Here is a 21,985-nt window from a genome sequence, read left to right as displayed (position 1 = left end):
GTGACCACTTTTTATAATTCTAGAGTAATCACTTATCACTTTAAAGTGATCACTTACAACCTTAAAGTGGCTAATTAGAGATAATTAATTATATGAGCTCGTCTCATGATGAGACAGTCTACAAGACTTATCGTAAAATATACTCCCTTTATTCCACAAAATTCGTCCTACTCTTTTTAGTCTATCGCATTAAATTTGCCCCATTTTATTGTTGTCATGATCCACACTTCTTTTTTTTTGTTCTCATTTACACATTTATCTTACATTTTCATCTCATTTACACATATATCCCGCTTTTCAAAATATACCACTTTATCAATATTTCTTAATTTTGTCGCCACTTGAGGTGTAGCGTGTGGGAATTGGGAAACAAATTACATGTTGGAACTGAAAGTTTTGGGATTAAAGGGTGGATCTTGGAGCTAGAAATTGGTAATCATGAATTGTTAATGAAAATATTGTATTCTCTCTTTTAATGATGCGGTTGAATTGGGAGTGACAAAATTATAAAATACCCTTGCTCATAAACAAAATATATCCTATTTAATCAACTCAAACTTTCTACTATTATTATTTGTTAGGAGTCATGTCAATAGAAATATTATTAATTGATAAAAAATTATAGCTATTACTAAAACAAAAATATATTGTCATCTAAAAAAGTGCATGTGTCATAGTTATTGTAGAGATAGTGCGGTCTATAGTAAAATTTTGTAATAATCTAATTTTGTAAATTCATCTTAGACTCATGTAGTTTTTGGTTATGTTTTGGATTGTGGTCTAATTGTTTGAACTCAAATTCAATTATTGTAGTTAAGTTTAGACTTTATAACAGCCTTTTAGAAGTTATGGTTTGAGACATGGCTCTTTTAGGTTAAGTAAATCCTATAATAACTTAACTTATTTAATAAGTCCGATTATTATACCCTCTTCTGTAATCGCTCACCCCACCACCCTCCCCTCCATTGACATGCGGCAAAAGAAAGAAATATTAGGAACAAAAAGCCCACCTCACTGTAAAGACCCGCCACCCGCCACCCGCCCCCTCCCTTCCCCAAAGAACAAAACCAACCTATACCCTGCCCTAACCATTCACCCCACCATCCTCCCCTCCATCAAGACCCAACTTAAGAAGAAAGAAAATCCAAGAACAAAAATTCCACCCCTTTGTAAACACTAACCACTTAAAGACAATCGAAGGAGGTTTTAGCAGGGAATAAGGTGTTAGGGTGCGAGGAAAAGGGGTGAAGAAGAGGGGGAAGCAAGGAGGGTGTTATTCATTTTCCATAGCTTTTAAATACATTTAAAATAAAGCAAAATAAAAAGAAACTAAGGTCATTTGAATCTTTAAAGAAAATCAAGATAAAGGTGAATTTAAAAAAAAAAAACAAAAGGTAAAATTTTTAAAAGAAAAACACTAAAATGAGAAATTTTTTAAAGTAAACTTTCTTAATTAATTTGCACAATTGTTATTAAAACATGATAGTGTATTTTTTAGATAATATTATTTTTTTTATTTATTATTTAAGTACGCTATTAATAGTAGAAATATATGATATAAATAATATAATATGTAACTCTATCATAGAAACAAAAATATAGTACTTCTTCCGTTTTAATTTACTTGCAACGTTTGCATTTTCACGCACTTCAATGCACTAATTTAATTCTTAATATCTCTAATTATATATAATAAAAAATTATAAAATTTGATATTAATAATCTTTGCAATGAGACGAAGCAATCAAAATCTCACTTGACTATGTTTTAATTTATAGATTAAAAAGTAATTACAAATTGAGAGTATTGAATGAATAATGCCAAGTCTTATAATGTTGCAATTAATATGGAACGGAGAAAGTATGATGGAGTCCCTCCAGGTAACCACTAGCATGTAGTCTTAGTTGATACTTCTATCTTCAAGAACAAAATACCCAGGTAACACTCAACGTTGAACTTGATAATACATTTAATACTGCAATGGTTACTTATTTATAGACAAAAAGTGAGCCAATAAATTAAAAATCAATCAAAAAAACTATACGTATAGTCCCTTTGCTCTGTTCAGCTCACTTACAAATTATTACCAAAAGAGTATTTAAATTGCTTAACCAACAAGCTAAAAAGTTATTTAAAAATAAAAAAAATAAAAAAAAAAAAACCAGTAAACTGACCAGAAAAACAATAACCAATGTTTTTTTAGACATGGACCAAACTATATGGATTGGATTTAGCTAGAGGGGTTCAAAATAGACCCAATAATCTGACATACAACCGACCATGTAACTAAACCCGACTTTGACTCCACTTCAAAATATTATTAAAACTATGTAAAATTCAATACGGACACAAAATCCGATTTTGATCCGACCTCAAATACCTGACCCAAAATCAGCCTGATTAACATGAATGAAAACCACTAGTTCTAGCCAACTTAGGTCTAGATTCCCCTTGCGTGAGAGCTTCTCTAATTCATCATACGATCATACCAACTCTAGGAATCTTCTTAGCCTCAAAACTGAACAAACGGACTGTACATGAAAATTAACTAAACTCATTCTGTTCATTAAACTTTAAGGTTTAATATAAAGACCCTATAATTCCATGATTCCTGTGACCAAATACTATGAGGAACGGAAGGAAGTTAAAAGAAAATTTACAACAAAAGAACAAAATGTACAAAGTTAATGGAACTACCTCTATGAAGGGAGAGAATCTGATTCTGACCATCTTCTCTTTACCTCAGATTTCCACCGGACCTCTCTAAGTTTCCCATCTGTTTCATAATCTCTCTCCATTACGAGGTTAATACCTTCATCAGAGTACCATCCGACTCCAATGCAAAGAACTCCATCTTTGTTGACATCAACATAAGTGGTAACACCACCAGGGAGCCAAAGAACAGCCACATCCTGCATGTCTATCATCTCTTCTTCACCGAAATATGCGGGATTCTCAGGCAAGCTTCTATTTTTCATAGTCTCCATGCAAAGATAAACAAAAGGAGGGCCATTGCTTTTCTCAGATTTCGGGTCATCACCAAATATGGGTGTAGCACTCATCTCGAACACCTTCCATGGTCCTGTAAGCTCTGATGGGCGCGTTCTTTTTCTCTGAGAAAATGGCTTCATATCAAGCTCAACCTCACTGTTTTAAATAGATTCAGGTCAAGAGACTTGTTGGAATTTCAAAAACAGTTCCAAGTATAGTATAATCTTCCTACATTATTATCGCTTCCTATCAAGATGCATTAGGGAACGCGTTCCAACTTACTGTTAATATTTGTACAAAAATTATACAAAGAAACATAGATACTAACATCAAATTAACAAATGATCCAAACGATGTTTCTTAAAGCAGGTATAGCCGTGACATGAGCCTGCTTTTTCATATATACACCAGAAACAAAAACATTCCTGACTTTCAGTTTGAAACTATATTCTCTATTTCCAAAGATTAGAAGGTAAAAGAACTTCAGTTACAAATACGTGATATTAGAACTCACCGAGAGATAAAATCCAGAGATGATGTTTTACAGTACTTTCCTAAATTAATCTCTTGAACAACCAAACAGCTAGTGTGAGAGTATTGCAAGATTGTCCAATGTACAAGACAAAATATCTCCCCTCAAATTCTCTGCTCCGAAACAGAAGCAGTGAGAAGCAGTCAACTTAAAAGATGTAGCACACACCACCAAAATCTTCCTCCCTAATTTACATTCAAATATCCTCAACTATAAAAGACAATCTCGGTGGTGTGTGTGAATAGTTGACCGCTTGATTTGTACCAAACCGAATGTCGTTCCGGGTTGCAATTTGATGAAAGACAATCTTGGTGGGTGGTGGGTGGTGGGTGGTGTGTGCTACAGCTATTTAGTTGACTGCTTAATTTGTAATCGGAGTACTTGAATGTGATTAATTAATTGATGGACTTTTTTAATATGTCGGGTCAAAAGATGTAGATAATCAGCAGTCATTGGAAGAGCATTTATGGGAAGGAAGACAGCCCAATTTACATATATGTTGAAATTCTGGATAAATATGAACTTATTTTGACACTGCAGATAATGCCAACATGACGGCTAAGCATAGAAATTAGGATCCCTCAAGAGATACAAAGAACTATTAAAAGGTATGTACCTATCCTCAACAAAGTTTGCCGGACCGACCCATTGTTCTTCATACACAGCAATCCTTAGTATCTGAATGTCTGCACCACCATTATTAAACTCAATAGTGTGCACAATACGTAATCTCTTGTGGCAGCCCTTGACTAAACACTGAGAAAAATATCAATTTACAGTTAGATAAACTTTAAACCACAAAAATTTTTTCAGAGAAACATTGTTAATGAAAAATATTAAAACCTGGAGCATCTAATTTTGGTGTTGACTAATGACTACTGATCTAGCATAATAATTTATGCATGAATCCATGTACAATTATTGCAATAATGTTGGTTATAAAATTTATCAAAATGACATACAAGATGCTTGTAAACTTGATCAAGCACTTATTCATTCAAAAATACTAAGCATAATAAAATAGGAGTGCAAGGTAAATTAGTCCACAAACTGATTTTCATATCTTTAAATGGTCCCTAAAATAATGGGAATATTTGGAGTACTAAACATTTAGATTTTTTAGTAAGTTACAAAATAGTTACTCACCAACTTGAATTTTTAATTTCTGAACCACATCAATTAAGTAAAACTTTTCGTTATAACAAATGATTACCCCAATGTTATTAAGTGGCTCCACCTAAGCAGAGTTTGGGGAGTCTAGATATATGCGACATTTGTAAAAACAAAGAGGTGGTTTTTAATTGACCATTAACAGCAAACATCATATGCTACTTCACATCAATAAGAAGTATACATGATATAATGAGTTATTTTATTAATAAGTCCATAGTAATCCAAATTCCGAAACCAAAGAGTTGTAATTTTTTGGTTCCATCAAGAATGGACATGAACCACAACAATTAAGTACTCAATAAAAATTCACCCTCAATGAAAATTTCAAAACCTACTTGTTCAAATCTATACATTGGAGAAAGATAATACTTGGATTCATCTACTTCACCCACTGGAATGTCAACTGGTCCTCGAGAATAAGATCCATCCTGCAAAAAGAACCTAAAAGTCATCATTCAGTATAGGAAATAAGAGGAGAATTTCCCATGTCATCACTGATCTTATAATGCTGCTGGTTTAGCCTCCGTAAATAAAGGGTAAAAAAGGTTTTTAGTTTCATCACCCACGAAATTTATCAGAGAATGCAGAACAAAGTAAAGATTAATGAGCATTAAATTAGCTTTTCAATTTCATATTTCCTATTATATTATCTTTTACTTATAAGTTGGTCAAGATCTTGAGGGTTCTTGAATCAGAAAAGATTGATTGAATATGGTGAAACAACATCTCCCACCATCAAGGTCAAAAATTGCGTCAAAGACATACACAAAAGGTAATAGAGTGATCCTCTGGTAAAGGTGATGTGGTTGATAACAAATCTGACAAAAAACATAGCAATAACTTGTTACACTAGATAAATGTCAAATATGGCAATCACATCTAATGTGTAATTAAGGGGAAAAATAGCCACATTTGTATCAAATCCCCACAAGATGAGCTTATTGGTTTCTTGGGTGTGCAATTTGTTGTACCAACTACCATATGTAGCCAAGCATGAACTCTCAAATTTCGCCCAAGCATGAATGAAGTGCATAAACTCTTTAGAATGTTTGTCGAGACTTTGCTTTTGCAAGTTGAAATTTATCATCCGAGATACAACTCAGCATGCAATGAAACCTAAGCATGCTTAACAAGTTCTAATTAAGTTATAACTTAAACATTCACATGGTCACCAAACACACAATGAAATTTATCAAAAACATTTAAATGATATTGTCATCACCTTAAAGTTGCAACAGGGTTGTCAATGATTGATGAAATTATGCATAGCAAGAAGTAGAAAGTGTAATCAAGTCTAGCCTAAGATTATCTCAGTTTCAGCAACTTCAGCACAAATAAGAAAATGAGAGACACTATAAAGCTAGAAGAGAAAGAAATCACTCCAAGTAGATAATCCAAATACCTTGAGTCCATATTTCTAGGTAGTGGGGACATCCAACAAGATTTGACCCATAGAATTAAGTGTGTATGGTACAGGGATAACATGTAACGTGCCCTTAAAGCTAAAGGGAAAGTTTTATCCAATAACCATTAGACCAACGAAACTACTATTTGGATCGGTATGTTAGGCATTTAAAAAGTATCATTTCTTAAGGGATAGAATTCAAAATGAATATATAAGAAAGGATTTAGGAATTACAAAATATTGAGGAAGAGATAAAAGAAAATCATTCAAAATAGTTTGGGCATGCGCAAAGACATGGTATTAGAAAATCATTAATAAAAATTGAAAATTAAAACTCAAGGGACTTAAAAAGGGGTGAGGAAGGCTAAAGATTAGTTGGAGGGCTGGTGTGAAAAAGGACATGAAGAATTTCAGACTTACAGTAGAAAATCAAAATGAATAGAGAAGAAGAATTCATATGGATGATCATTGAAACTGATATATTAGTTCATATAGCCGGCCTCAATCTTTTACGATTAATGTTATAGCATTGTTGTTGTAGTCGGTAGTTATATTCTCAAGGCCCAATGTAACTTTTGGTCAATTTGTTATCATCAGATTTCCCACCAAGGGCATATAAATAATCCTACAAACCTTTAACAACATACAGATTTTCACAAGTATGAACCAGAAGAACCATTCATTTTCGGTATTTTCATTGGAAGTCCCCAAAAGCATTGACTTCACAATCATCAAGTCTAACAGATAATAAGTTCTTCAAAAGCAAATATATATCAGGGCTACTCCCTGATGGAAATCAAAATGAAGGTGGTAGTTGGTACAGAAGTTTTCATAGCAATCTAAATCTAATGTTGGTCAAATATAGGCTTCAAATTGAAAGTATTTGACATCATTAATTTGTTACATCCTCTCATCAATTCATATGTGCAATTGCATTTGCATCAATACAGTCGATGACATCATTAGTAAACTCAAACAAGTGTAACTATCCAGCAGCTCATTGTCAAAAGATATCACTGCTTAGCATCACAGAAACAATGATGGGAGTCAAGAGTAATAACAACATAGGGCCACTGTTATATCTATCTAGAAGCACATCACAACAACCCCAACAATTAACATCATTGAGTTCCTTAAACTTTATAAACGAGATTATCTGGACTTGCCTTGATATATTAAGACACGAAAATTCTAGAAATAATCAACATCACAAAAAACAGAGGAATGTAGCAACTGCATAAGTAATTAAGAGAGCCATTTTAGTTGAATACACCTAACTTTTGCATTGGTCCATTATATGAGATATAGCAAGCATTAACATACATGTCACAGTAACAGCTCAAAGTAAGATTGCACAAGTCACACTAATGTGGCAAGGCTGATATTATGTTCCACCTCCAGTAAACCACTATGGTGAGAAGCCACCTCCAGTAAACCACTATGGTGAGAAGCCAAAAAGAGAGGAAGAAGGGGCAAGAATGAGAATCTACCTCAAAGAAAACAAGACCAGGTTCCATCCTCATGATATCCTCTTCCATCACATCACACTTTGCAAAATCAAAATTCTCAAACTTCGGCATAATGTAATCAGCCTTTCCCCTATGGCCTTTTGCCTTCACACCTGAAGAAAAGTTGTCATGCTTCCCCTCACCTTTGTTGCTGTTACTACCACCATTCTCTAATTCTTTCTCACCGTAAGGGTTTAGAGTAACCCAATTGGTTTTTCTCTGAATTTGAGAGGTATTACTTCCAGATTGTGAAGCTTGCACTCGAGAAAGAGTATAGCAATCAAATAAATACTCATCATTGCCTCCTGTATCGATTGGTTCCATTTCAGCAGTAATGGGTGAGAAGACTGCTCCAACTCCCTTCCAAATCCCGCTTACGCTACTCACAAAAGTGTACCAAGCTGGTCGAATAACAGGCTCCTGCAAGGAAAAAGAAATTAAAAAATAAAATAAAATAAAAAATGCCTAATTAGCATATGTGAACAAAGGTACCCACAGAAACCTAGAAACTCCAAAAGAAAAAGAAAGCCAATGATTGTTCTTCATGTAACTCATAAAAACAACAAAACAAAAAAAAAAGCCAAAATCCAAGCTTGAACTTATTTACTTGCACAATTCTTAAGCCCAATCTAGGGATTGAAATTGGTGAAAGTATTCCTTTGGTAAACATAAAAAAGACATGGAATGTGGAGCTTCAAAGGAGATCTGAAAAGTTATTTAGTAGAAGAAAACACTAACTTGTTTGGATATCGAGAATGGAAGAGAAATGAAGAGTTGAGAAAAATGGAGGGATTTTATATGTTTGTCTGAAAAGATGATTTACGGCAGATGTTGCATCCCTTGTTATTCTCACCTCCCTCCATTTCAAACCATGTCTATCTCAGTTTGGCAATTTCTCTTCTCTAACTTATTTCTCAATAATCAAGTCTAGTTTTCCATCTTCCTTCCAAATCTTTCCGCTATTGGGAGGATATGCCTCACGGTCATATTCCAATTTCCATCATCAATGTTTCTCTCCAATATACTCGCCCTTTGAAGCATTCTCAATCGCACATCCCTACCTTTATATCCTTCGTGTCCTTTGTCTAAGAAATTTCCATCTCGCCTAGTTCTCTAGTTCATCAATAATGCAGCAAGAGAATTTCCCATTCCTTTGACTTGCTCCTCGTAATATAAGCAATTATTAGAATTGCAAATTTTAAAACAGAAACTATAATAAGGCTCTTAGCATTTCGTAAAGATTGTGTTCATGAGACGCAATTCACAAAACTATTGTCAAACAAAAAAAAGGACATAATTGCAGCAACAGCCAGTAATAAGGCAGCACTGATAAAAAGCAACTGAGGTCCTGTCATCCAATTCTGATGAGGGAGAAACTCATAAATTTCTTCCTCCCTCAAGCACATTTTTTCATGTTCTTTCCCTCGTCTTCTCTTCAATCCAAACAACGGAAATTTTCTTCTTCTTCCCTTCCCTCTTCTCATCCTCCTAAGATTAATCCGCACAATGTGCAACACTCCTTATAAGGTGAAAGCACCACAAAATGAATGCAAGTCATTTACCTAGCCCTTGTAGGTAAGTGGAAGTTATCATCATTTAGACAACTTTAAGAATTCCATAACAAATGAAAATCCCTTGTAAATGCAACTTTCTTAGAATTCCACATTCATGCATTCATCTTCATCCTAACAACCACTAAACTCTACTTCAAGTCTTCAACATAAATATTAATACTTCCCAAGAATCACTCATCACACTACATCAGGCATATGTTTGCACATTCGTTCAACATAAACTCTAGCATTAGAAAAAAGGTAAACAACAACATGGACCAAGCGACCCTATTGTTCATTTAAAACCAACACAAGCCTCTTTGAAAGCACTTTTTTGCTCAAAATGTAACATCATCTCATAAAATGTCAAACCTAGCACTATCAGTCCAAATTATATATTACACAGGGACCACCTAGAACCAGGCTCGACTCTTAATGGGAGCACCCTGAGCTGAAAACCCCATTTTGGTATGATCCCTCGCTAGCTGGGACTTGGGAGAAAGTATTTTATTCTCACAACCTTGATGTTTCTTGTTCACGTAGTCACCCATCCTAGCCATCCCATTTCCCAACCAATAATCATGGCCTTTTTAGGAGTACTTTTTAATTTTATTCTTTAGCATGTTTCTTTTGTGTTCAACACTCTTCTTCTCGATTCTCCAGAGAACAAAAGGACTCTAAAAGGCCTTTAATTCTCACTTAATTGCCCATACATCTCTTGTCTTCAATCTTCAATCTTCACTCTTCGTTGACTCATGTTGAAATGCAAATTTTCACTTGTTCATTCTAGTTTTTTGCTTTTCTTTTTTTTCATGCAACCTTTAATTTAATTTTCTATTTTTTTATGGATATAATATTTTACTCTTTCTAGTTATGAAAAAAAGTAGAATTTAGCTCAGTTCTCCATGTCAAATAAAAATCTTCAAAATTGTCCCTGTCAGGTCACCTAAAACAATGCTCCCAAGCAATGAGTCAAACACGATCAAACACACTCCCTACCACCATGAGCTTGCATTATATATAATCAATATGAAGGCATGTATCGTTGTGTCTCTCACACTCCATGTGTATTTTACAGGTGTCGGCAAGGTATGTTGCTCATTACTAACACAATGACATTGAAATAGTACTTATTACTTCATAATCTAACTTACAGAACACTTCAAACAATACGCAAAAGAGCATGAAATGTATGGAATCATTCATATACTACTCCTATTATATGAACTTTTAATGAATTCCAACCAAATTTAGGGTATGAAGATAAACAATTGACACAATGAATAATCAACACAACTAGTAGTAGCAAAGTGCAACAAACACACACACAAATATAACAGATAACTTTATTACCCTTCCTCAATCAACAAAACTTCTATCAATGTAACGCACAACTACATAAATAAAAGATTATAAACACTCTTCATGGCTCTCAGAACTCTCCTAGTATTTGCTCTCTCAAATCCTCAAAGCAAATAGAGAAATCTACCTTTAAAATGCATACGTTTCATTTAATTATTGACATTGAATGGTGAAAATGGTAATGAAACTTATTGAAATTAAGCTAGAAAAACCACTTGAGGTTTATAATTATGCTTGTCATACCCTGATTGTTCATTTTCTTTGAAAAATTCATTCTTATTCATTGTCACTTGGAAATAAGTTATTAGGTGATGATGAAAAATTATGACAAAAGATAGATTTTTAAGAGTGAAAACTTCACTACAATGACATAACACATTTATAAAAATCAAAGCTATAATTCATTCTCATTAACACTATTTAATATTAATAACCAAATGCACCGTTAAAAACACCAACTCTCTTGCTCTTGGTAGCTCTCCTTCTTACTCTCTCTAAAGCTTCTCTTAGAGGCAAAACACCTATTTCTTTCTCAAATCGGACTTTTATAGTCCGTTCAATCCAACTACGTTTTCAGTAAGACCTGAGACAAAAGTACTCAACAAGAACATCACTTGCTCATTCAAGAATAAGCGTCAAAACCTCACAAAATGCTTATTCATTCACAAATCAAATTCTATCTCACTGTTTTTTAGTTGAACAACCAATAGAAATTACAATACGATATTGACAGATAGTATAATTGATAGATGGAGATAAAGCATTCAATAAAAAATAAAATTACTACCTGAGTTTGCAAAACAGTTTCAACTTCCATTAACATAGCACCAGAAACCATAAGATTAGAATCTTTACCAATCTTCTTCAAATTTTTAACACTCTTTCCACTTCTCCTCCTTCTTCGCTGCTTTCCTCTCTTTTTTTCTTCCACCTCTTTCGCAACCTCATTATCGACGCTCCAGACATTATCCTTTCCTTTCGCTTTAGTTTTAATTTCACATTTTATACTCCTATTTCTACCTTTAAGGCGTGTTTCACTCCTGGCATCTTCGCCGAAGTTACAGAAAACCCTAGGAGAGTGACTCCGGTGAGAAAAATAAGAAATGGAATTCGGAATTGAGCTACGATGATGATAAGAGCGGAGAAATTGAGGATGAAAAGGGGGAAATTTATGGAGGGGAGAAATTCCGGCGAAGTAGTTAAATGTTTCTAGGATTTTTGTCGGAATTTGCATATCGACGGTACAGAAATGGAAATTTTGCCGCCGGTGATTTTAATGAAATGAGATGAGATAAGTCGGTAAAAATGAAATGCTGTTAACCGGGTATAAGTTAGGCAATTGGGCTCAACTACTAGGCCTAATCAAAAACGGTTTTTTCACCTGTATGAGTTTGTCTCACCATAAGACGGAATTATATAATTAGCGAATTTCACTAATTAATCACTTTGAAATTATAAGTAATCACTTTGATATACTAACAGCCCATTTGGTTAGTGGTATTAAATGGTGGTAATGGGAATATTTTTTAGTGTAAAATTTCATCAAAAACTCCATATCATTCTCATGGTAAACTTTGATCACAAAAAAATTTTTTCGTTGACAAATTTCCATTCCCATCTAATACCACAACTCTCAATGGTAATGCATTTGAAATGAATTTTATGAAGAAAATGAAATGATTGAAGTTGGACAAGCATGACCATCAAGATAACCAAGAGATTTTTCAATCAAAATTATACTAGTTTTTCATTCCCATTACCACCGTTTATTATCACCTACCAAAGGGGTTGTAAATGTACATGGACTAAGCCCAATAGTTATAATCTCACCATGAGACCGTCTTATTTAAAAAAAATTGTGTTTTCACAAATTCTTGTATGAGACAGTCTCTTCATTTGAGAATTTAGGATTGTTTTAGAGTGGAATCGTCATAGTATTGTGATGTTCGAAGCGAATTTCAAATAACTGTAATTTCTTACTTAGTTATTGGAATAGAGTGTGTAAGGTGAAAGAATACATTCTGAAAATTCATATATCCTGCAAAATTATTTTTATATTATGAGATATGGGCTTTTGAATTTGATCTTGTGTTTTACATAATTAACATGCATTCCAAACCAATTCCTAACTTTTCAATAACTTCTCTAACTCTATTACTCCTAAACTTCACTACAAACCATGTTTGAAGATGCTCAATTATTTCACATTCTTTCCAAAGTGAAATTCATACAAGTTCACATTAGTTAGTGTCTTTTATTAGCATAGTTTATTTGGACTTGGGCTAAATTAAGTTACACGATCTAAAGCCTACTTATCTCAAATTTGTGTCATGAAATTTCTTTGAAATACTTTATTAAATTCCCAAATTTACATATCTCTAAGCAATACTTTAATCAACTATTAATTCATATTAGATTGCTTGAAGTCACAATGAATGCTAGATGTGAGAAAATGGTTTACATTAGTTTGGTCATGTGCAAACAACAATGAATACCAATAAATGCACCAACTAGTAAAGTGGAAAGTTGAAACTTCAAGAGGTACAAAATAAGGAAGAGAAAGATCGAAAATGACTCGAACGTAATTTGAATAAGCATATTGACAATAAATAGGAATAGATAAAAGAGTGAAATATACGTGGATGATCATTGAAATCAATTTCATAGTTGTGAATTAGTATTCGACGAATTTGATTAAAGGAGACATATAGTTCTCAATTTCTCATCTCTTTTTCTATTCACTTGCAAGAGTGGTATTTGTTTCATACCTGAAGTACTGAGTGTACATTGCTTTTAATGGGTGTGTTAACCTTGGAAAATTCACATCTATTAACAGTTGGGATAGTCAAAAAATAACTTTCTTAATACAACGACAAGTTCGTGTCACACTATACCTTCTCATATCAAACACATGCTAAACACAAATCTAAAGACATTTCTCGTATACAAATGTTATACATATTATTATTATTATTATTATTATTATTATTATTAATGTGTGTTGATGATTGTAGTCATAAGAAAACATGAAAAGGCCTTGAAAAAGGTCTATATTTCCAACAATATTGACATTTTCCCTAATTTTATAGTATACTCTGGCCATTACTACTCGGGTTGGCTTTTCTGTAGCCCTTTAGGTGTCAATTGCAACAAAAGAATTAAAAAGTCATGAAAAATGAGTATTAATAAATATGTCCGTTTGGTTGTTAATACTAAATAATGATAATGAAAATGATTTGTAGTATAAATTTTCATGAAATGCATGATGTTATGCCCATAGTAATGAAACTTTGATCCTAAAAAAGTTTTTTAATTACCATCTAATACCACAATTTCATACGGTAATACATGGAATGACTTTTGTGAAGAAAATGAGAAGATTGAAGATGAACAATTATAGTCATAAGTCATTAACTTGTCAAGAGATTTTCCTAACAAAAATACACTAATTTTCCATCACTATTCCCACCATTTAATATTTACTACCAAATAACCACAAGATTAATATCTCGTACTTTGATAATCTTTGTAATAATATTTTTAAATTCAAGTGAAGAAGTCTAAAGGGAGGTCCTCAATTGGGCAAAAAAATAGAAAATTATGTCTATGTTTAGAAAAGTGACACTATAACGTATATTTTTTCCCTTTGTATTGTTAGATGAGCAAAGTAAGAAAAGTGACACGATAATAACATACACACTTTCTCCCTTTGTATTGTTAGACGAGCAAAATAGACCAATTCAATTAATTAGTAAAGAATATAATCAAACTTAATAAAATAAAAATGCGGAAATGTAAAGCACACGCGGTACTTTTATGCGGAAATCTAATGAAGGAAAAAATCATGGGAACGTAGGTGGTACCAAACCCTTACACTAATAACTAATAAATTAATGGGTACAACCAAAATCCTCTCTATTTAATACTAGAAGTAACACAAATACCAAAACACCCCTAAACCTTCACTCAAAAGCGGCAAAAATTAATAACAATTGAGGAACTTAGGACAAAATATAATTTACTCACTTACGATGTACAAAATGACGATCAAATCGTTAGATATGTAATTGTGTAGGCAAGAACATTATGTCAAAATTTCCTTCAATCGAGATAGTTCAATGAGAACCAAAATCCTGTGTCCCCTTCACTGTTTCTCTGCCTCGTGTAATGTATACAATAGGGTAAGGAAAATTTAAAATAGATAAGATTAATTATAAAAAAAGTACAAAATAAGAGCAAAATCAACTTATTTCCAAATGTAAGCGCCTCCAGCCCCAGAGCTCAAATTCGGTGTTGTTCGCAGTTAGTAACTGCGAACAGAGGCAAACTGGTCAAAAAAAGTCAACCAAGCTGTTCTCACTTACTAAGTGTGAACAGAGGAAAACCTGGTCAAACAGGGTCAACTCCCTATTCGCAATTATAACTGCGAACAGGAGGTTGACTCTGTTTGACCAGGCTCCTCTGTTCGCACTTAGAAAGAAGCTGATTTATTTAGGGACATATCTGTTAGCACTTACTAACTGCGAACAGGTGATTTGGTTAAAACTAAAGTCAACAACCATGTTCGCAGTTAGCAAGTGAGAACAGCTTCTTTGGCTTTTTTTTGAATCAAACCACTTGTTCGCAGTTAGTAAGTGCGAACAAACCCATACCTTAGGTTTTGGATTTAGGCGCTTACATTTGAAAATAAGTTGAGTTTGCTCTTATTTGGTGCTTTTTTCTTATTATTCTTATTCATTTTAAATTTTCATAGCGTAAGAGACTAATTTTTGCTACCACCTTTTTTAATTCAATAGAAAGCCAAAATATTACTTGGTCCATAAACTAATATTAAGCCCATATCAAAAAAAATTGGATGCGCTCTTCCTTCAAATGGAAAGGAATAATATATTTTACTATAGTGAAGGAAGAAATCGGTATCATTGATTAACTGTCAAGCTTTCATGTTTTTTTAAGAAACAACACGTGATTAACTTTGATCTAACATTTTTGTCTTTAGCTCAGAGATAAAGAAGGAACACAGAGAAGCTAAAAACAAATATGTGCTCGTTAAACAGAAAGCAAAATGTATTTTACATTTATTTTAATTTTTTTCGTTATTCTCACAATTTTGACTTTTGCAGTACTTTCCTATTATCCGAAAATCTAATCCGAAACAAACAACTATAAATCCAAAAATCCATTTGATTACATTGCATATGGTTTGAGGATTATGATGATAGATGTGTATGGACCAAAAGAAAAGAGACTTCCTTTATAACAAAGCTAATACTCTATCCATAAGATATGATCATGCGCTAACAAGAAGAAAACTTTCGGTGGGGTTACTAGGCATCATATCCAACATGGTGTATGCTATCAAACAACCCATGTGATGTAACCCCATGCCTGGCCCATCGTATTCGACCCGGCCCGTATATTTTTAGTTGCTTGAAGTTTGTTTGTAGGTTCTTTTGCATTGTGGCAATCTAGCCTAAATGATAGATAAGTGAATTTAGGGATTCTCTCATTATCTAGATTTATGGTGCCTATAGTCCTATATCTATCATGGGGGCATGCCACCATATATACCAAGTGCCTTTTCTTTGGTTCGTCAAAAGCATTTTATATATTAGAATACTATTTACATCAAAGGCTTATATGCAACCATCAAAGCAAAATACCAAGATAGTTTATTATGGTTGTGTTAACAAATGATTTTTTTTTTTGGCTTTAAGCAATTAATTTAATAATAGTTGAGATATCAAGATGTGTTATATATACTCTATTACGTCTGCTCACACAAGACCCCTTTTAGAGTAGAAGTAGAGATGTTTAAAACAAACTCGAAAACTTGATATTTATCTGACCTTGTAACCGAATCCGACTTCATCTGACTTCAAAATGAATTTAAAATTACGTAGATATCAATGTGGACACAAAAATTTGATTTTAAAACGACTCAAAAAACGTGATCTAAATGGACCCGATGACCGAATGAACACCTCTAACTAGAAGTATGGATGCGACTAGGCGTGTCCTAAAATATCCGATACGAATTATCCAATCCGCAATATTTGGTATGTGGTTTTAAAAACCGGATACCGGGTTCGGATCCGGATCAGCGTATAGGCAAAACCCGATATCTGGAATTCTACTTTTTTATTATTTTTATTTTTTATTTTTAAAATGTATAAATATTTTTTCATAATTTTTTTTTTATTTTGGTTGTTAAATTTACTAATATGTACAATTCTCAACTTTAACTAAGCTGTATAGGTAATTTATTGTTAACTAATTTAGACTTTTGAAAATCCAATCATATTTCTAAAATGATTTATATTGAAAGTTTAAAAAATAAGCTTTTTTTAAAAATAGTTTAAAAAGAGGCTTGATCAAAGAAAAAAAGCGAAGTGAGCTTAAATATTTATGTGGAAAAAAAACTAAAAATTGTTATAAAACGGATATCCGGACTTCGGGTATCCGGGTTTTTGGACCCGAACCGGATAGTGATTTTCACTTTCCGAAAAATCGTGTATCCGGATTTTCGAATTTGGGTTGATTCGGTATCCGTTTTTGAACACTCCTAGATGCAACACATGCTTTTCGCATATATAACGCTAAATATTCCACCTTGAAGTGAAGAATGGATGATATTGAGATATGAACCATGGCATTGTAACCTTGGCTTCTGATAGCATGTTAAGTATGAAAGAACTAACTAACTCAACCAAAAATTTAAGCTAATTATTGAAGCTTTATGACAAGTCAATATAAAAAAAAAAAAAAAGTATTATGAATAGCTTTTACACTAACTTTTGACTTTTTAATCCACTTTTTACAAAAACAACCATTATTAACAACTAATTTTTGCTAAATATTTCTAACAATTACGTTAACAGCTAGCAAAAAAACGTGTGCCAATTAATCGAACAAATCAACTGCCAAATTGATAATTAACAAGTTCTTTCAAATTTTCTTGGATAAAACTTATTTTGTTGCTTCTTACTCTATTATCGTATTTATTCAACATTAAAACACAAATTATTCAAGTAAATTTAGAGTGACAAGAAATACCTCACTTTTTCTCTTCAACTTCTTCCTTGTTCATTTTGCCTTTTTTATTATAATACTCCCTTCATTTCTTTATAAATGTAGCATTGTACCTAATTAATAAAATGTCTCATATAATTATGCACACTATTCATTACAATAATTTCTAATAAATGTAGTCACTTCTTACTATGTGTGTCGCATGAATTTTTTTATAAAAAACGTAGTAAATAAATTAAAGATTATTTTTCAATAGTTGTTTCAATAACTTCCTACTGTAACTTAAAATGTGAAATTGGAAAAATATAAAGGGTGTTTAACAAAGGTTGATATGGAATATATAAGTAGAAGTAGCTTATATTAGTTGATTTGACCAACTGATATTAAACAGGCTAATAGAAACAACTTGTTTAAACACATTTGATTCATACTAGAGTTGTTAATCGAGTCGTGTCGGGTTAAAATTTTAAGGGGTCCGGTCTGAGGGTCAAAGTCCGTTTATACCGTCCAGGCCCATTTTAAAAAGTTCATTTAATAATCTTTTAGTTTGATTTTATAGTGTCACAAAAATAAAAAAAACATGAAACGCATGAGGCTACTTTTTTCTAAAATCAACCCCAATAACAGCTTAGTCTAACTTGTTATCGACATGACCCATTAATAACTCTTTTAAAAGACATCTGACCCATGACTCATTTGGTTGAATACCTCTAATTCATACCAACAAGCTTTATGAACCAGGTAATTAATATATCAACACTAATAGTAGATGATTTAACTACTCAAGTATTTATTTGTGCCAAAATAAGCCCTACCTATTAGTCCTAATTTAATCATCTCTTTGTCCCATTGAAATAGCATCATTTGACTTCAAAAGTTCTCACATAATTGATTAAAATGATGCAATTCAATGGGACCGAAAAAGTATTTTTAATCAATTAATTAAATAAATAAAAGAAAAAGGGGAATTATTATTTTTTGCTTTCGGCTTTACTTTGCTGAAATTATAAGAAAGATGTCCACACTAACCTACTTCTACATCCTTCTTATGGGCAATTGCAATTTGTCTGGTACATCAACATGCATAAGTTGGTTATTTCATACTACAATACTAGCAAACTTTCGCATGTTCTTATCGAGTGGGACCTTGTAGAGATATAAATAAATATTCGTAGACGAATTTTTGCTCCACCTAATATCAAAAATCAAAATAAACCAAACTTTCCAACTGATATTAACAAAATTAATAACTCTTAAAATAAGGTTACGTAGTATTGAAATGATGCTGGAAAACATAAAACTGCTAACAATATCGACCTTTTCATGTCACTTATGAAACTGCTCATAATGAGAGTGATTTTATCTGGTCCCGAAAAAACTATCCCATGTGGATAGTAGAGTGAGAAATGAGAATTAAAACTTTCATTAAGGTAATTAGGGAATTTGGTTTATATTAACATTACATTGAGCGAAAACTCTTCGAAAACACGTGTGTAAGATATTTAACCATATATAAAATGATAAATAAGAACTCTCAAATGTTAATTTTATATATTAATTTATTTACTTATTTTTAGGTGTTGAATTTTGAAAAATTATTTGATAAAATTTTAAGTTGTTATAAAGTTTGGTAAATATTGATGTATGATAAGACTTTTTAATATGTTTTTACTTAATAGAAGTAGAGTTTATTATTTTTTGAAATCAAACATCGATACTCCTATATTGATTGTGATAAGTATACAACATTTATCAAAATTAAATACATACATTTAGATATAGTAAATTTGTTTTTTTAATGATCAAATTTGCATTTTTCGAACAAAGAAACTCGTAAAAGAAAGATTTACACTACACAAAGAAATTACTAATATATCTTCTAAAAAAAAAAAAGAAATTACTAGTATTGATGTGTTTGAAGTTCCAAAACTCTTAATATGTGGTATAAAACTATAAATAAATCTGAAAGATAAATGGAATTTAATGCACTAATTGCGTCTTTAATACAATAGAATTAAAACAGAAGAAAATCTGTTACTAATTGAGTCCATATCATGATAAAACGACCTTATACAAAATGAGTAATTTTACCCTAAATAATAAGCCCTTATATTTGGTGTCACCTTAAAAATTAGGCTATTTTCATATGCAAAACTTAATCAAACAAAAGTTTGAACACATCAACTTGAGTTCGAAAAAATAATTTTTATGATCAAACTTATCTATAATTGAACCAAATGAGATCGACTTAAAATCATACTGAGCAGTATGTTAATAACTCTAGTGCATTTTAGAAGAACAAATTATAATTTAGTTATATATATATATATTACTGCATATGTTCCTCTGATTTTATCAATATTTTGGCTTGTGAAGTAATATTTTTATTATTTTCTTTAATTTTTTCAACGTATTTTCTCTCAATTTTAATTTTATCCACAAAATTTTAATGTCTCCATCATTTTTAAGTGTGATTTGGTAATATCATGGGGACGAATTAAATATTTAGATCACTCTATATTTACAATTTATGATTATCATTAAAAAACCCAAATTTAATATCACATAGAAGTATTTTTTTGTAATAATTACTCTAAATCAATAGAACTTCAAGTCTCCAATCCAAAAAAAAAATCAAGTCTCTAATAATTCTTTGTCTCCCTAAATTTAAGTTGTTTTTTATTTTAATCTGTCTTAATAAATTTTCTCCATTTTCTATTTTATTCTTCATATCTTTTCAGTACTTTTATCCGCTATATTTAAGTGTTTAATTTCTGTGCCAAAAGTCAATAATACTAAATGACCAACAGTAACAACTATCTTGTTATGGAAAAAGTCTAATAAGCGTTAGGCCACACTTGACCACCATTTGAGAAAGACCATGGTCAACCATGTGACCGTGTCATGTGTTGAATTAGTGACTAAATTACATTCATAAGGCTTCCCAAAGTCAGAGCAAGTCTGCCCTACGCCCTATCACTTGTAACTTGTAAGTACTCTAGTCATAAATGTAATTTCCGAGTGTAATTACGTTCTTTATCTCTTATATTTGGCCATAAATGTAATTTGATTTTATAAAAATAATTGATTGGAGTAAATAAGAAAAAAAATATTAAATAAATGGAAAAAATATGGAGGTAAAATCAAAAAGTATTAGTAAAAATTATTATCAAATTAGTCGAAAAAATAAAATAATATGCATAACATTTATATGTGAAGTACTTTTGAAATTTACAGTTAAAAACTAAATCATAATGATATTCACTTCAATGTACAATTTGACATGGATTTAAATTTTAAAAGTAAATTGGACTATAAATTATAGATTTTGAGGTTTGAAATACAAACTAAACTACTTTAAATCATACTCTCTTTGTTTATTTTTAAATATTTTATTCGCTTTTGGATTACTATTCATCAATCACTTTTAATTTGTATTTTATTTCTAATTCACACATTATAACATAGTTAAATGAGATCATATTTGATTCTTTTCAATATAAGGATTATTAATATCTATTTTTATAATTTTTAATTATACACACTTATTGCTATTAAGTATTAAATTATTACATTAATAAATGTGCAAAAATCAAATAAAACGTTTAAAATGAAATAGCAAAAGTGTTATAAAAGTGTGCTTTAGACGAAAATTTATACATTAAGTACTACTTGTGGTGGGACTAGTGCCTCATTTTTGATCCAACATGCTTTCCATTCTTATAACAATCAACACTTCTTTTCTATCACCTCAATCCCCAACTTGTAGAGTATGCCATGAACATGAAAACCCTAAAGGTTAAAAGCATCATGATTACTCCTTTTTAAAAAGAAATATTTATGTAATACCTTAAACACATGTGCATTGTGAGTAGTCATTTAAAGTTTATATGTTTTTAAAGAACTCAATAAAATGTCTTTTAAAACTTATTACAAAAGTATTTTAAATAATTAATTTTATTTTTATTTTTGTCATCAAATTTGTAAGCTTGAGAAGGAAACTCATCAGGTAAGAGCCCTAGGATTATATCCTATGAACATAAGGTTTGTTCGTTAACTTTTAAGACCTTTATATATAGTTAGTGTGCTCAAGCTGATCTAGATATATGTTATGTTACATAAAAACATACTCCATCCACATTTTTTTTTGGAGTGTTTTATTCATGTGCTTCAACATGTATCTAATGCACTCATTGAATTCAAAATATCTTTAATTATGTATAATTTATAATTATTCTTATAAAAAACTACTCATAATTTTATTTCAGTCTGAGCAAATATTATTTTCTAGAAGTTCAGGTCTTTAGATCTATTCTCTCTTAATTAAATAAAAATATTATATTTATTTTATAATAAAAGGCAAAAGATGATGCACCACAGATGAAAAAAGAAATTATAAAATTGTATCATACTCTCTCCTATTCACCAT

General features: G+C 31.6%; 1 protein-coding gene across 3 annotated transcripts; it reads right to left on the bottom strand.

Moving 5' to 3' along the window:
* Nucleotides 1-1,739: 1,739 nt before the first annotated feature.
* LOC130810479 (uncharacterized) lies at nt 1,740-11,836 on the bottom strand. 3 transcript variants are annotated; one of them, XM_057676556.1, is made up of 6 exons: nt 11,312-11,836; nt 7,592-8,029; nt 5,032-5,124; nt 4,140-4,279; nt 2,698-3,147; nt 1,740-1,987 (listed from the first exon to the last, which is right to left on the bottom strand). In XM_057676556.1, exons 1-5 carry the CDS (start codon nt 11,756-11,758, stop codon nt 2,700-2,702), a joined length of 1,566 nt encoding a protein of 521 aa, XP_057532539.1. In that variant the 5' UTR covers nt 11,759-11,836; the 3' UTR covers nt 1,740-1,987; nt 2,698-2,699. The 3 variants fall into 3 exon arrangements, with proteins under 3 accessions (XP_057532539.1, XP_057532537.1, XP_057532540.1); XM_057676554.1 differs by having other exon boundaries at nt 1,740-1,975; XM_057676557.1 differs by having other exon boundaries at nt 1,740-1,917.
* Between the last annotated feature and the right edge of the window lie 10,149 nt (nt 11,837-21,985).

Source organism: Amaranthus tricolor, chromosome 4 (genome assembly GCF_026212465.1).
Source record: "Amaranthus tricolor cultivar Red isolate AtriRed21 chromosome 4, ASM2621246v1, whole genome shotgun sequence".
Lineage (NCBI taxonomy): Eukaryota > Viridiplantae > Streptophyta > Magnoliopsida > Caryophyllales > Amaranthaceae > Amaranthus > Amaranthus tricolor.
This window is presented reverse-complemented; position numbering and strand designations above follow the sequence as displayed.

Bases quoted from the DNA above. Each gene is read 5' to 3' on its own strand.
- LOC130810479 (XM_057676556.1), bottom strand. From the start codon at position 11,758: ATGCAAATTCCGACAAAAATCCTAGAAACATTTAACTACTTCGCCGGA. The intron at 8,030-11,311 runs GTAGTAATTTTA...TTTTCCTTGCAG, and splicing joins AAACTGTTTTGCAAACTCAG to GAGCCTGTTATTCGACCAGC. The intron at 4,280-5,031 runs GTAGGTTTTGAA...TATTTTTCTCAG, and splicing joins CAATGTATAGATTTGAACAA to TGTTTAGTCAAGGGCTGCCA.